The 14,953-nt window shown below is 38.5% G+C and overlaps 1 protein-coding gene across 2 annotated transcripts in view; it reads left to right on the top strand.

The window, feature by feature from the left end:
- Window positions 1-6,176: 6,176 nt before the first annotated feature.
- The window catches only part of Cdkal1 (CDK5 regulatory subunit associated protein 1-like 1), a 594,324-nt gene continuing 585,547 nt past the window's right edge, over window positions 6,177-14,953 (top strand). The window contains exon 1 of one of the 2 annotated variants that reach the window (XM_005403380.1): window positions 6,177-6,265. Coding sequence is in view for 1 of the 2 variants with exons in the window: in XM_013503828.1 (XP_013359282.1) it covers window positions 6,342-6,405 (64 nt within the window). In the remaining variant the exon portion in view is untranslated. Of the gene's footprint in view, window positions 6,266-6,311; window positions 6,406-14,953 lie in introns of those variants that run through there. The other variant, XM_013503828.1, reaches the window with a different exon arrangement.

Raw genomic sequence — 14,953 nt, 5'->3', positions numbered from 1 at the left:
AGTGTCAGCACTGCATTTAACTACTGCACTGAATACTGAGGTTTTAGTTTAGAAAAAACAACTCATACATACATTTTTGTTTTAAAAGAAAAATAACATGCGTGGCATAGTTTCACCACCCCCATTGTTCTTCAGAGTAAAAGCCAAAGAAATTTCTAACTATGACCTCTGAGGCCCTAATGATAATGTTACTCTCACTCTGCACATGATCTACGTTTTACCACCTCTCTTCTTACTCCCTGCATCCTTTTCTCTTTCCTTCCTTCTCCCCACTGGATCCATTCTGGTTTTCCTGCTGGTGTCAAACACATCAGGGATGCTTTTATCTCAGGGCTTTTTCATTGGCTAGTCTCTTTTCCATAAATGTTTTTCATGCCATAATTAACACCTTCATCCTTTCAACTTTCTTTTTTATTTTGAGACAGGGTCTTGTTATAGAGTTGAGGCTAGCCTTGAACTTACTATCTAGCCCAGGTTGGCCTTCAATTCTTGGTGATCCTCCTGCATTAGCCTCCGGAGAGCTGGGCTTGCAGGCATGAGTCACCAAACCCAGATTCTCATCTTTTCTTAAAGGTAAACTTTAGTAACTTGGGGGCCATCTTTATTAGCTTTGAGGGTATGTTATACTCTTTACCTCTACCTGCTAGCAGGTAAACTGTTTTGAATGCAGGGGTGCTCTACCACTGAGCTAGATCCCCCACCCCTTTTTAAGCAGTGGCAAAGTCTCATCAAGAAAGCAAAAGTGAAGAGTGGGAGAGGAACTGGCTCTGCAAAGTGAGCTTGGGCCAAGTAAATAGAGTGTAAAAGGAAAGATAAAAGCACACACCATGTCTGGGAAGCACAGAGTGGGCTATTGTGGAAAGCTATGATAGGTCCCCTCCTCTTTTTATTTTTTATTTTGCAACGAGGTCTCCCAAAGTTGATGGGGTTGACCTTGACGCATGACCCTCCTATCTCAATCCCTGGAGAATCTGGGATTTAGAGGCATGCACCACCATGCTGGGTTTAAACTCTTCAGAAGATAGAGATCTTGGTATGTTTTGTTTCCTGTGCACTTAAAATAGTCTTTGGCATACTGTATGGGTGCAATAGGTCTATTATTATATAAATTACACATATAATTAGATAAATTTATTATCATTGAATTGTGTATTACTGAAGGACAGAGAAATAATTGTCTCCCGTTGATCCTTATAATTCCCCATAATCAGGGAGTTAGACACAGATGCAAATCATTGTTATTTTCAATCATTAAGAGAATATGTAACAAGAATTTTAGCCAGAACTCTTTTGGCTTCATGTGATAGAAATTCACTCCAATTAGGGTAAGAAAAAAAAATAGAGAGTTCCTTGTTACTAAGACTGAACAGCTCCGAAGTAAAGCTTGCTCCAGGTGTGATGGGCATGGAGGCCTGACTGCTGCCTTTGCAACTTACTGATCTCTCCTTTCACCACTCAACTCTGCTTTCCTTTGAAATAGCTTTGGTTTCAGGCAGGTGTTCTCTTTACGGTGGCCCTGGATGCTTCAGCCTCAGATTCCTACTGTTGACAGTGAGCCCAGAATTTGCTCTGGCCTGGTGTGGGTTACATACCCTGTGGCAAGGACATGTGGTGTTCTCATTGCTCTGGTTTGGGCCACAGGCCACTTGTACAACCTTTAAACCACTTGTACAGAGACTGGAGAAATGAAAGGATAAAATTAATTACAAAACTGAACCAAACCTGTTTGTGTAAACTGATGAGTAGCTGATATTAGAAGTACAGCACTCTGACCCCTAGTGGTTATGTTATCCAGAGACTATTGAACATTAGTCCAAAGACAATAGAAAGCTATTTATTATATCATGTTTTCCATTAGCTTTTATCAGTTTATTTAAGAGCATCAGCATTCTTCTTTATTATCCTCTACATGGAATTAATCATCCATTCAGGCAAATTGTCTTCGACAGATTTTTTTTTGTCTATTCCTTCTCTGACCATCTTTTTTTCATGGGTTCATCCAATACCTGAAAAAAAAATGTCCTAGAAAACTACCGTAACTGTGGTGTCCAGCGGGGGAACTTTATTTTGAACTTAATTTATTAGATCCGATCCAAATCACAAGATCCAACATTGATTTTCATGTTCCATTTGTATATCTTCTGCCTTGCAAATTAGAGCAGGATTGTTTTTGTCACGTGCAATGGAAAGCTAGTATAAATAACAATATATTTGTCTAATGCATGGGGACTTACAGAATTCTAAAAAAAAATTAAGAACACTTATTTACCCTTGTCATCTCTTATAAGAAATAGATTAATCTGTTTTAAATCTCATTCCACTAAATTTATCTAATAGTCTACATATAAATTTTTATGTATACTTCCTGTCACTTTTCAAGAGTGACTTAAATACATGTATTGTTTTTCATAAAACAGACATTGCTTGTCATAAGTTTATGAGCACTATGGCTAATTGTTTAGAGCATAAGCTAAATCTAAAGATGTGAACCTAAATGTTAAAAATTTTCTTATTTTATTGTTTCTTGATTGGTTACTGAGATAGTAAATCTCTGAATTAGTTTTTCCTTTGTTGTTTATTTTACTCTTTTGATGTTGTTGAGACATGATCTTGCTGTATAATTCAAGTTGATCTGAACTCACTATGTAGTCCAGGATAGCCTTGAACTTGCAACCCTCCTCTCTTGCCCTCCCAAGTGCTGGGAGCACAGGTGTGTGGTACCACTCCTGGTACTTATTGCAGTATTGTCCATATTTTTTTCTTTAAGTTTCACCATGAAATCTAATAAAAAACTTAAATCTCTCTGAAGGCATAAAGATTTTATTCTACAGCCCTTATCCTTATTATTCTTTTCTTTTTCCTTATTAATATTTATTCTCTATTTGAAAATTTGTATTATTATTGTTAATGAAATATAATTTCTTTCTTTTGATGTATTCATATAGAGTTGTTAATCAAGTGAAGTCAGCCTGCCTAAATTTTAGTTTTCTTCCCTGTAAAAAGAGAATAATAAAATAGCAGTACTTCTAATTTATAGGATTACTTATAGAGTTATTGTGATGAATACATATAATTCATGTAGAGGGCTTAATGTGGTTCTTGGCACACATTTATAAGTTCTCAAAAGAAAGCTTCAGCTTTTTTTTGTTACTTTATAGATTCATTTACATTTTTAATGTGTCTGTACATATGGATGAGTTTGTCTACTACTAAATGTTTATTAAGCTTTAATGTTAAACTTTGGGCTGAAAATCAGTAACAAGATCAAGTATATTTTTATGAAGCTTATGGTCTACTTTGAGAAGCAAAGTGCAAAGCTCTGAAATTTATAAACAAAATGTAGTATATACACCCAATAGAATATTATTCAGGTTTAAAAGGAAAGAAATTCTGACACATGTCACATCATAGATGAACCTCAAAGACAGTATTCTAAATGCAGTAGTCCAGTTACAAAAGGACAAACATTATATGATTATGCTTATGGGAGATATCTAGAGAAGTCATCCATAGAGACAGACAGATGAAGGGCATTTACCAGGGAATGAGGAGAGGAAGAAGTAGAAAGCTAGTGTTGCATAGATAAGGGTTATAACTTGAAAAGATGAAAAGCTCTACAGATGGAAGAGGTTGTTATACAAAAATGAATATACTTAATGTCACTGAATTATAAACAAAATAATTAAGGTGATACATTTTATATTAAGTATCACAATAAGAAAGAGTTAAAATAAATATTAACATAAGTTTAAGTTAGATTGTTGAAAAATTAATATTGTTATAACAATGTAATAGATAAATTATCAAATGTTAATGTATACTTTATATATAAAGTATATTTTTATAATTTATTTTTCAATAAAGAATATTTTTATAAAAGAGTGAAGGTGTAAAATTATATATAGGGAAAGGTACATTTCCCTTGAGCTACCAAGTTCATTTTCTCAGAAACAACTCTATTATCATTTGCTTATATGTCCTACAGTATATCCTACCTGTACCATGGTCTAGTTAACATACACAACATTGTATACATTGTCATGCAATTTGCTTCTTTCACTTAAGGATATAGCTTGGAAAGCACTCCATTCTGTTTTTTTTAAACCACTGTACAGATATTACAAATATATTTCACCAATCTCCTACTCAGGAGCTGGAAATGGTTTCTAGTCTTGCTATTATAAAAAATGCTGTGAAAATATTTGGGACATATGTCATTTCTGTAAGATAAGTTCCTAGAGGTAGGGTCACTGGCTTCTCAAATGATTTAGACTTAAGTATCTAAAGAGACAGACTTCATGGAGAAGGTGTTTTGTTTTAGTCACGTTAGCCAAGAACTTGCACACATCCTTGCATCCTCCTCCAGCATGCCCACCAATCACTACATCTTGATGATCTTACCTCCTCATCATCTCCGCCTGTTTGTCCTGCCATCTCATTCCTCACAGTCAACAACTCAATTTACACTTTTACTATTCACATCTAAAGTATTGTCCTTAAACTAATTTTTCTGTGAGAATAATCTGCACAGACATTTCATGCTGCCTAATATATCCAGGATTAGATCTAAGGTCTGTATTTTAGCATCCGAGGTTCTCCTTAATCTGCTCCTTGTACTTCTTCTCTCTTATAGACCCCTTCCATCACCCAGTTTCAATCTTTTTGCTTTTACAATGTAGAATAGTTCATAGTTTCAGATCTTCATGGTTTTGCTATCTCACTCCCAGCCTAGAATGAATCCATTCATTTCCCTAACTTTACCTCTGTGTCCTATGTATTCATTTTCTACAGTGATATCTATTTCCTACTGAAATCATTCCTGTGAAACAGCTTGAAACCACAAGAGGAAATAGTTTTTTCTTTTCTATAGCTCTATTGAACGGCACAGTGCATGTGGTCATTGGATGCACGTTCAGTAAAACTTTATCACCTGAAGTCAAGTAGGTCTTGGGGAAAAGGAGTAGACCCATTCATTCACTCATTAAAAAAATGCTTACTGAGAGACTATTAAGTCCAAGGTTATGTGCTATGCAATGGGATTACAGCCAAGAAGAAAATAACCCAGGGCCTACTTCTTGTGTGCTGAAAGAGATGGGAGAACATAAGCACTTAATTCAAGTTCACCTGATTTAAGGATTATGGTGGATCCCTGGCCACAGCTGAGATTGTTTTCTGAGCATAGATAAGGAAAGACAAGGGTAGCATTTTAATTAGAGGAATATTAGGAAAAATATTTGCCGAACAAGGTAATTGTCCCAAATCATGGTGATACACAAAGTGGCGCATAAAATGTGATTACTGACTCCCCTGCACAAGCTATTTCTTTCCCTTTTTAAACTGGAGATGTTCTTTTGGTAAACTGAAGGTCAAAGAGTCTCTTGGGTAAAGAATAATAAACTGAGATAACATAAGTAAAGCAAAGGTCAGAATCAGTATACTCCATAAAATTTTTTTCCTCTTTGTGTTTGCTTAACTGTTTTCTAAGCATTAAAAAAAAAAGAAAAAAAATCCATAACGCTCCCTACCACTTAGTGTTAAACGACTTATATCAACTTTAACCTACCAAATGTTCTTCCCATATCCTTTTCTATAAAAGTTTGAGGAAGTTAAAAACCTCTGGTTCTTTGGGATTCAGACAGAATAGATTTAGCCCAAGGACAAATTACTACTGATAAAATAACTTCGGGCAAGTACTGCACTTTTAACTCTAAGGTCCGTGTCTCCCCTAACTGGAAAATAAACTTCAGCTGTAATTAACAGCTGGTCGTTACCATCGTGATGGCCAGTGTCATGCAGATCATACCTCACTATTCTCTTGCTCTCTGGCTACTATGCAATGGAAGGTAAGGCAAGGATAGGCTGATTAGGGCTGGTATTTTTGATCTCTAGTTAGGTCTTATTTTCAAGGAAACACGGGTATCTCCTTTGTGAAGTAAGAACACTAATAATAAATTGTGATGCCTACGTAGTATTTAGCAGTGTTCGACACATTATAAGAGCTCAGTAGAAGTTAGCTATTAAAAGAGTCTAAGAATCCCAGGACATGGGGAATCTATTTCGTCCTTATAACCAAAGGAACTTGAAAGACCATCATTACTAAACTAAACACGAACTCGCGCTTCTAGCAATGACGTAATTTGATTCCTCCCGGCCACCGTAGCAGAGCATGCGTAAATAAACGTGGCGGGACGTGTGTGTCATGGCGCCCTCCATCTAGCCTGCAGTTTCCGGCAAGTGGCGTGTTGATTTCTCTCGCTTTGGACTGGTACGTTATTTCTCTCCTGCGGGCTATGAGTGGCAAATGGGTCATTGTGGGGCAGAGTGTGGCCAGCGCTCCTTTTATGGCAAAGCCTTGTTTCTGCAGGTTTAGTCTTTCTCTGGCCGATTGCTCATTTGTTTTCGCAGGTAAAAGGAAACTTGCTGGGATGGGGGAATTGGGAGGCAGGTAGCCCCGCTTGACGGGAGGACAGGGTCGGCGGCCGCAGGCGCTGCCCGCCTGTTAGGAACTCTTTCTTCATTGTCAGGTTTGACTTCATTTGTGGAAGTTGCTGAATTTGTGGGACATGACAAGGCTTGCGCGGTGTAGCTTTCAGGGAGCGGAGTGTTAATAAGGATTTAAACAGAAATTGGACAGAGGAGCAGCTGTCTTGCTTTTTAACTTTTTGTTGTCCTTTCCTGGAAGAAAAACCTCTGACTCTCGGGGCAACGCGTCTCTTTTGGGGGACAAGGTGATCCGAATACCTAGCTCATCACCATGTTATCTGTTTTGTAGTTGTTAGTTACTTTCACTGTGTGTAGGTGTTGTAGTGCTGGATAGCGTTTTTTACCCTAGCCGTACTCTGGCTGATAGTTACGGAAGTATCAGTTAATCTGTCATAATCTGTAAGAAGTTTGAAATAGTGTGGAACATTAACTCTGCTGTGTGAAGCAGACTTTTATGGAGTTTAATTTTTCTTAGGTAGTTTAAAGAGTCCTTACAGTGGTTTTCTGAACGAATTGGTCACTAGCATTTTCTAATCAGTTTTTATTTTCCAGACTCATCTTTCAAGAGGATTTGAGGCTAATTAGAGATAAACATGGTACTGATTTGCTTTAAATCTTTTATGTTTGAGTAGCATACTACACATTAGAATATGTAGAAAAGTAACTGAATTTCTTACAAACTTTTCATGGAAATGCTGGGAATTCCATGTCAGTAAATCCAAGAGGAATTTTCATTTAATCTTTTTTTTTTTTTTTTTTTCATTTAGCAGCACTGATCATGTCCACATCCTTAACATGTTCTCTGCCTTTGCCATCTTTGGATTGCTTATTTTTGTCTCTGGTGACTGCTGCTTCTTCGCCATTACAGGCTACTCTCCGTGGAGTTCTCAAGGCTCAGTTCTCGGCCTTTTCTTGTCTGTTCTGCCCCGCCCCCCCCCCCCACCGTATGGGGAATCGAACTCACTACCTTCTGCTTGCCAGGGAGGCGCTGTGCCTCTGAGCTAAATCCCCATCCCTTTTTTTCCTCTTGCGATGATCTTTTGATTCTAGTCATCCTTATGAGTGTGAAGTGATACATTATTGTGGTTATAATTTGCTTTTCCCTGATGGGTAATGATTTTGACATCTTTTCCTGTCCTTATCAGCCTTTTTTATATCTTCTTTGAAGATATGTCTGATCAAATCCTTTGTGTTTTAATTTGGGTTGTTCGTCTTGTGAATCTTTATGTTAGACCTTTATCAGATATGACTTAATACTTTATACCATGTATGAGTTGTCTTTTCACTTTCTTGATATGCTTGCAGCATGAAATTGGTGAAGTCTAATGTGTTTTATTTTGTTGCTTTCTCTTTTGACACTTTGAGAAAGTGTCATAACTAAGAAATCAGTGCATACTCTAATATTACGAAGATTTATATGGATGTTACTTAGAGTTTCATAGTGTTAGCACTTATCTGTGATCCATTTTGTATTAATTTTTGTGCGTGATGTGAGATAAGGCTCCAACTTCATTTTTTTTTTTTGCATGTGGCTATCCATTTTTCCAAGCACCATTTATTGAAAAGACTGTTCTTTTCTCCATTGAATTGTCTTTATATTCTTGTTAAAATCATCTGACCAAGTGATGGATTTTCAACATGCATTCTGGATGACTTTTATGAAAGAATATCTCTAGGGCAATGATTCTCAAACTTTAATGTGTATCAAAATCATCTGGAAGGCTTATTAAAGATTATCAGGCTTTATTTAGAATATCTGATTCAGTATGTCTTGGCGGGGTGCCAAGAATTTTCATTTCCAACAAGTTCCACATGATGCTAATCCTGTTAGTTGTGGAGCCACATTATGAAAAATACTAATTTAGGACTTTGGTTTACAACTGTGGCTACACCCAGGAGAATTACCAGAAAGTGTTAAAAGATATTTATGTCCAGGGTCATTCCTAGAGGTTGATTTAGCTGGCATGGTGCTCAGTTGTTGGTAATATTCTTTTTTTTTTTCTTTTTTCTTTTTTTAAATTTCAAGTGCTGGGGCTTGAAACTGTTTTGATGGTAATTTTCTCAGGGGACTAGAATGAGCACTAAAGACTGAGAACCACTGCTGTAGGACAATCATAGTCCTTTATTTTATTTTTTATTGTGTTTTTGAGACAGAGTCTTGCTGTGTAGCTCAGGATGGTCTTGAACTTGCCTCGCCCATTCTGGTGCTGGATTATAGGTGTGCACTACCATCCCCAGCAGAATCTTGGTTCTTAATAGGGTGTTGGTATTGAACTAGAGATGTTGGTATACTAGGGAGCATAATATTGAAAGGAGGTCAAGGTTCTAATTCTAGCTTCGTTTGTGTGCAAATCCTCTAGCGTCTCTAGACTCTGTTTCTATAAATAAGGAGCTCAGCAATGTTCTCTGCTTTCCTGAGTCTAATGATGGGTAAGTCTGCTGTAATGGACTCTTTTTATCCCATTTTTGCATTCTGTTTTCTTTTGGTGGGTCTATATACAGTTGTGTATGGAGTGCAAAATTTGCGTCATTTTTAGTATAAAGTTTTTAATATTCAATTTGTTTTCCTTCAGTAGTTCTTAGTAATGCTCACAGGCATTCACTACCTGATTTTAAACTTTCTCACTTAGTTATTTAATAAAATAAGAGTGATATAAGGAACCCAAAGGATAAGATTTTTATTTCAATTTCCTGCCAGTATAAGGATTTCCTCCTTTGTTGTAGACTAGGTAATTTCACCTTAAACATTGTACTTATTCAATCAATAAATATTATATGCCTGCTGTGTGTTGGGGATTGTTACATGTGTTGAAAAGATACTGGAGAGAAAGAAATATGTGCTCATAGAGCTTGTGTTGTAATGCGAAAGACATGCAGTCATGTATATGGTGTCAGGTGGGTAAGTGCTGTGTAGAAAAATAAAGCATAAAGCAGGGTTAGTGGGAGTGTGTGGGCATGCTTGGGTAATGTGGTTATTTTAGATAAGGTAGCTAGGGAAGGCCTTTGTAAGCATGTGTCATTTGAGTAGAGAAGTGGGCAGCAAGCCATCCAAATATCTAGGGTGCTGTTACTCTGAGGAAGAATAGCAACTGTGAAGCCCATGAAGTCAGAATATTCTGGCTTACTCAGAATATCTTAAAGGTTATCATAGGTACAGCCGTACAGTTGGACCAGTGGGAAGTGGAATAGGGAGGTAAGCAGGCCCATATGTTGTTAGTCTGTGTAATCTATAGAAGAAAGTATTTGAGACCCTGCAAGGTGCTAGATATCATTTTGTGCACCTGAGAAAAACCGGTGAAGACACACAAAAACTTTATCCTCATGGGATACATATTCTAGAAAAGAGACTGTAAAAGCAAAATCTGCAGGTGATGAAGTGCTGTGGTATAGTAAAACAAGGCAGAGGGGCTAGGGATAGACTCAGTGGTAGAGTACTTACTTAGTGCACATGAGGCCCTGGGTTGAGTTCCTAGCACTGTAACAACAACAGCAGCAACAACAACAAAAAACCAAGGCAGGAAAGCAGGGTAGAAAGTGTGTGTATGTGTGAGTGTGTGTGGTGAAAGGCCTAACAGGTGATTCTTGAGCCAAGTCCCAAAGGGCTTGAGTGAGGGAGTCATTCACACATCTTGAGTAAGAGAATTATAGGCAAAGGTAAGACCTGATGGGTGTGACTTGGTCAGGAAACCCGTGTGGCTGACAGGAGTGAGAGGAGAGACTGGTAGGAAATGTGGTCAAAGGTAACAGGCTGCTTGTGTATGTCCTTGCAGATCTTTGTATTGATTGTGCCTTTTGCTCAGATGAAATACCATTGGAAGGGTTTCGTTAGAAGCTGGAGGTAAATTTAGAATGCCTGGGTATTTTAATAATCCGGTCAAGAACTGATGGTGGTTTGGACCTCGAATATAATGATGGATATAGTCACAAATAGATTATGAGTATATTTTGAAAGTAGATTCAGGAGGATTTTGTTGGTGGATGGACTTAAGGTGAAGGACAGAAAGGAACTGGGGATGATTCCAGGATTTTTGGTCTAAGCAGTGATAAAGTTGGGATTGCCTTTGAAAAAAATGGGGGAAGTTGTGAGAAGATCTAGTGATATAGGGAAAGGATCAGGAGTTCTTTTTTTGACTTTTTAAGTTAGAAATAATTATTAGACATTCAGACAGGGGTGTCCCATGGGCATTTGGACATGCGTGTGAAATTTAGAAGTCTGGGGCTGGTTACATAAGAATATAGTTGGTATTTCAAGGCTGTGGGCCTGGATGAGATCACTTAGGGAGTGCCTGTAACTAGAGAAGAGTCACTGTAATGGAGCCATGGGGCCATTCCCATATTGAGAAGTTAGGAGTGACGAGGAAGGAGCCGAGGAGACTGAGGAGTGGCTCATGTTGTGGAGGAGAATGAGAAGAGTGTGGCATCCTAGAAGCAAAGAAAGAAAATGCCTTAGGGAGGGAGTGGTCAGTGCTATCAAATGCTGCAAATCATATCACCTAAGGCAGTGGTGGCAAACCTGTGGCACACGTGCTGCAGCTAGCTGTTTGTAATTGAATGCGCTAAAAGATTTGTCATCACTGACCTAAGGTGACTGAGAATTGGTCATGGCATACTTCATTGGAAGTCACTGGTATCAGGCAGTTTTGGTAGTGTGTGTGTGTGTGTGTGTGTGTGTGTGTGTGTGTGTGTGACTAATTCTCTGTTTCCTGGGAGAATTATGAATGGGAAATGGAGACTGTAAATATACTACTTCTGCAAGGGACTCATCTTTAAAAGAGAGAAATGTGGTAGGGCTAAGAGGAGGAAGTTGAGTCAAGAGGTTTTTTAATTTTTTGCTGTTATTTTTATCGCTTTCATGGGAGAAATAACGGGGTATTTATTTCCAGATAGTGATGATTCAGTAGAGAGAGCTTAGTGATGATATGGGAAGAGGGAGCATTGCTGGAGTTTTGTGCTTTAATTGGTCAGGAGTAGGGCTGCTCTTAGAGAAGTGGACAGTTCATCCACAGTAACACATTGGAAGGCAGCGTGCATGGGCACAGAGTCATTTCCCAGTGAAAGAAGGAAGGCATCCAGCTGTGCAGACTGGGAGGGATTGAGGGTGTGCATCAATTTAGGTCTTCTGCTTTCAGTCCCGTCCTTACTTTTTGAAAGATCTGTAAGAAAGGAAAGTTTAGAAAATTCCTAGAAGATAAACGAGTTTAAAGTTTTTTTTTTTTTTAACTATAGTTCTCCATAGTCTTTAATAACATGTACTGTGCATCTGGAGGTAGATGTTCCTAAATCTGTTTGACCACAAAACCATTTTTTTTTTCTCACTGATATTGCAAATAACTAGTTAGTCTTTTGGGAAAGACTAACCTGGTTCATTTCATTTTGCCTCGATTGCTGAATTTTCAAAGCTTTTGTTTGCAAGAGCAGAAAGCCCAACTCAGTTTAAGGCACAGAGGGAATTTGGTGGCTCACCTGACTGGGCAGAGTTGCACCTGAGTTCAGGTCATGGCTGGATCCAGGTGCTGAAATAGTGTCAGTATGGCTCTTTACCACTCTATCTCCTGTTCAGCTTCATTGCTTAGGTAGGCTTTCTTCATGTAGCAGGCAGGATGGCCCCGGGGATTCCTCAAGTTGACATCTTCCCAAGTTTGCCACTTCAGTGAAAAGAGAAGCTGTCTCTTCCATTAGCTGTAGCATAGAAGTGCTTGTAGTCCTTTCTGAGTGGCTGGGCTTATCATGACTGATCCTGAATTACTGTGGCCAAGATGGTGGGTTAGTGGGTTACTTGGGATGCCTTGGGTCATGTGCCCCATTCTTGTGTCTAGGAAGGGAGGCCTGTGATTGGCAATCCTACCAAGACCTCATGGTATCTATGTGAGTTACAACCATTCTTAATTGACATTTGGACCATTTCTTCTCTTTTGTTCTTACTAACAATATAAAGTTAGCTGAAATTTGACAAAAGTTTGTCTGGTTCACAGTGCATACTTGTTATAGTTGGAAAGAGTATATTACAAGGTGGGTATGGTGGTGCATGCCTCTAAACCCAGAACTTGGAAGGCTGAGGCAAGAAGATCACTCCAAGTTTGAGGCCAGCCCGAGTTATGTAGTGAACTCAAGGCCAGCCTGAACTACACAGCAACACCCTGCCTTAAAAAAAAAAAGGAATATATTAAAGAGTAATAGGCACAAAAATAAGCCTGGGTGACACCACCCTGTTCACTGAGTGATGAGAATAGAAAGAATCTAGCAGAGGAAGAGGGGAGTCCATCGGGAAGATTTGCGGCCCACTGCAAGTTGTGAAAAGGACTTGCTTTGTGTCTGGATATGGTAATAGAATTATCAGTCAGTGTACTCCAATCTCAAAGACATTTTCTTTTTTCCCCAGATTATGCTTTTTTTTTCTTCTGTTTTTCTTTTTTTCTTTTCGTGGTCCTGAGGATGGAACCCAGAGCCTAGTGCATGGCAGGCCAGTGCTCTATTACTGAGCAACCCCACCTCTTGTATTTTTTCTTAACATTTTAGCATAATGTTAGATTCATTTGCAGTTGTAAAAATTACGCTGAGATCCTTGTATACTTTAAACAGGTCCCTCAGCGGTTACACCTGGTAAAACCACATACAGTATCACCAGCAGGACACGGGCATTGAAATGTCCATGGTACAGAACATTTCCACGCCACGAGGACCCCTCACGTTGCCATTTATAATCCTCCCTCCCTCCTTCCCTTTTTTAATCCATGACAACCACTGTTCTGTTCTTCATTTTTATAATTTTGTCCTGTCAAGTGTGTTATATAAATGAAGCCTTATAGAATGTAACCTTTTGGGGTTGACAGTGCACTCAGCATGATTGCTCTTGAGCTGTATCCAGGTTGTTGCAGGTGTCACGAGTACCTTCCTTTTTATGCCCGGTAGTATTCTGCAGTGCACGTACCAGCCTTGTTTAACCATTCCCTCTTTGTAGGGCATCAGTTTTGGGCTGTTATAAAGAAACTTGCTTCAACATCTATATACAGGCTTTTATGTGGATGTAAATTTTTATTGTTCTTAGATAAGACATCTAGGGGTACAGCTGCTGGTTTGTATCATAGTTGCATGATTAAGTCTTTAAGAAAATACCAACCCCTTTTCCAGAGTGGCTGTACTATTTTACATTTCTACCAGGACTATAGGAATGGTCCTATTTCTTTGCATCCTTGCCAGTGTGTGCTGTGTTCACTGTTTTTCATTTTAGCCATTCTAATGTAGAGATGCAGGTATGTCATGATACCACTTTGTGAATTTGGCTTCTGTGTCTTTGGTGGGTTATTTTCAATGTCTTTTCATGTGGTTATTTCCTCTCTGTATATCCTCCTGGGTGAAATTTCTTTTATGTTTATGTCCATTTTCTAATTATTTTTGACTGGTGTGTTTTGAGTTCTAGCAGCTAGTCCTTTGTTGGCTGTGTGGTTTGCAAGTATTCTTCCACATTGTGATTTGACTTCCCATTCTCTTACAGGGCCGCCTTTTGATGACATCTGACTTAACACTTTCTCTTTTTACGGACTGAACTTTTGTTGTCAAGTATAAGAGCTCTTTACCTAGACCTAGGTCTAGAAGCTTTTCTCCTGTGATTTTTCCCCCTAATTTTACAGTGAAGTCCATGATTTATTTTGAGTTAATTTTTGTATAAGGTATGATTCGGGCCACTGTTCTGTCTTTTTGCCTAGAAGTATCTAATTGCTCTAGTGCTAATTGTTGAAAGAGCTCTTTTCTCCATTGGATTGCTTTTGCACTATTGTGAAAATGAGTCGGGCATATTTATGTGGGTCTGTTTCTGGGTTTCCTGTTCTGTTGGTCTGTGTCTCTATCCTCCATCAAGTCTGAATTAGTATATTATCCAGTGAGTTAAAATTGGGCAGACCAATTCCTGCTGTTTTTCTTTTTAAACTTATTTTAGATGTATTAATTCCTTTACTTTTCTATATAGGTTTCTTTTTCATGTTTTCAAAAAGATTTTGCTAGAAATTTGATAGAGATTATTCTAAACCTCTGTCAGTTTGGTCTTTAGTGATATTGTGGGGCCTCCTTATTGGTTGGTCAGTTGGTTTGAAAGTCCAGAGTCCCTACTTGGTCTTCTCTGACTTCACCCGAACAGGGTATGTTGGGGTGCCTTATTAAAGGGTGGAAGTCAAGACTCCCTGCTCCTTGTTGGGCCTTGTGGCTTCCCTGTGAGTGGTACTATACTTTGTGTATATTTGGCTGGAGTAGAACTATTATTGTCTAACAGTTTTTTTAATCTTGCTAGTTCATTGATAAGAAAGAAACCTTTTTTAATGGGGAGGGTGCTGCTACTGTTGGTGTCTGTTGGCATTTCTGGATTGCTGGCTTCTTCAGCTCCAAGTTCTGGATAGAAGAGGTAAAAGAAAACCCAAGGAACTCATGACCGTGGGCCCTGAAGTTCCTAGCCTGTCTGCCTTTTCTCTGTCTTTTAAGT

This window comes from Chinchilla lanigera, unplaced genomic scaffold (assembly GCF_000276665.1).
Source record: "Chinchilla lanigera isolate Chin_1 unplaced genomic scaffold, ChiLan1.0 scaffold00082, whole genome shotgun sequence".
Lineage (NCBI taxonomy): Eukaryota > Metazoa > Chordata > Mammalia > Rodentia > Chinchillidae > Chinchilla > Chinchilla lanigera.
This window is presented reverse-complemented; position numbering and strand designations above follow the sequence as displayed.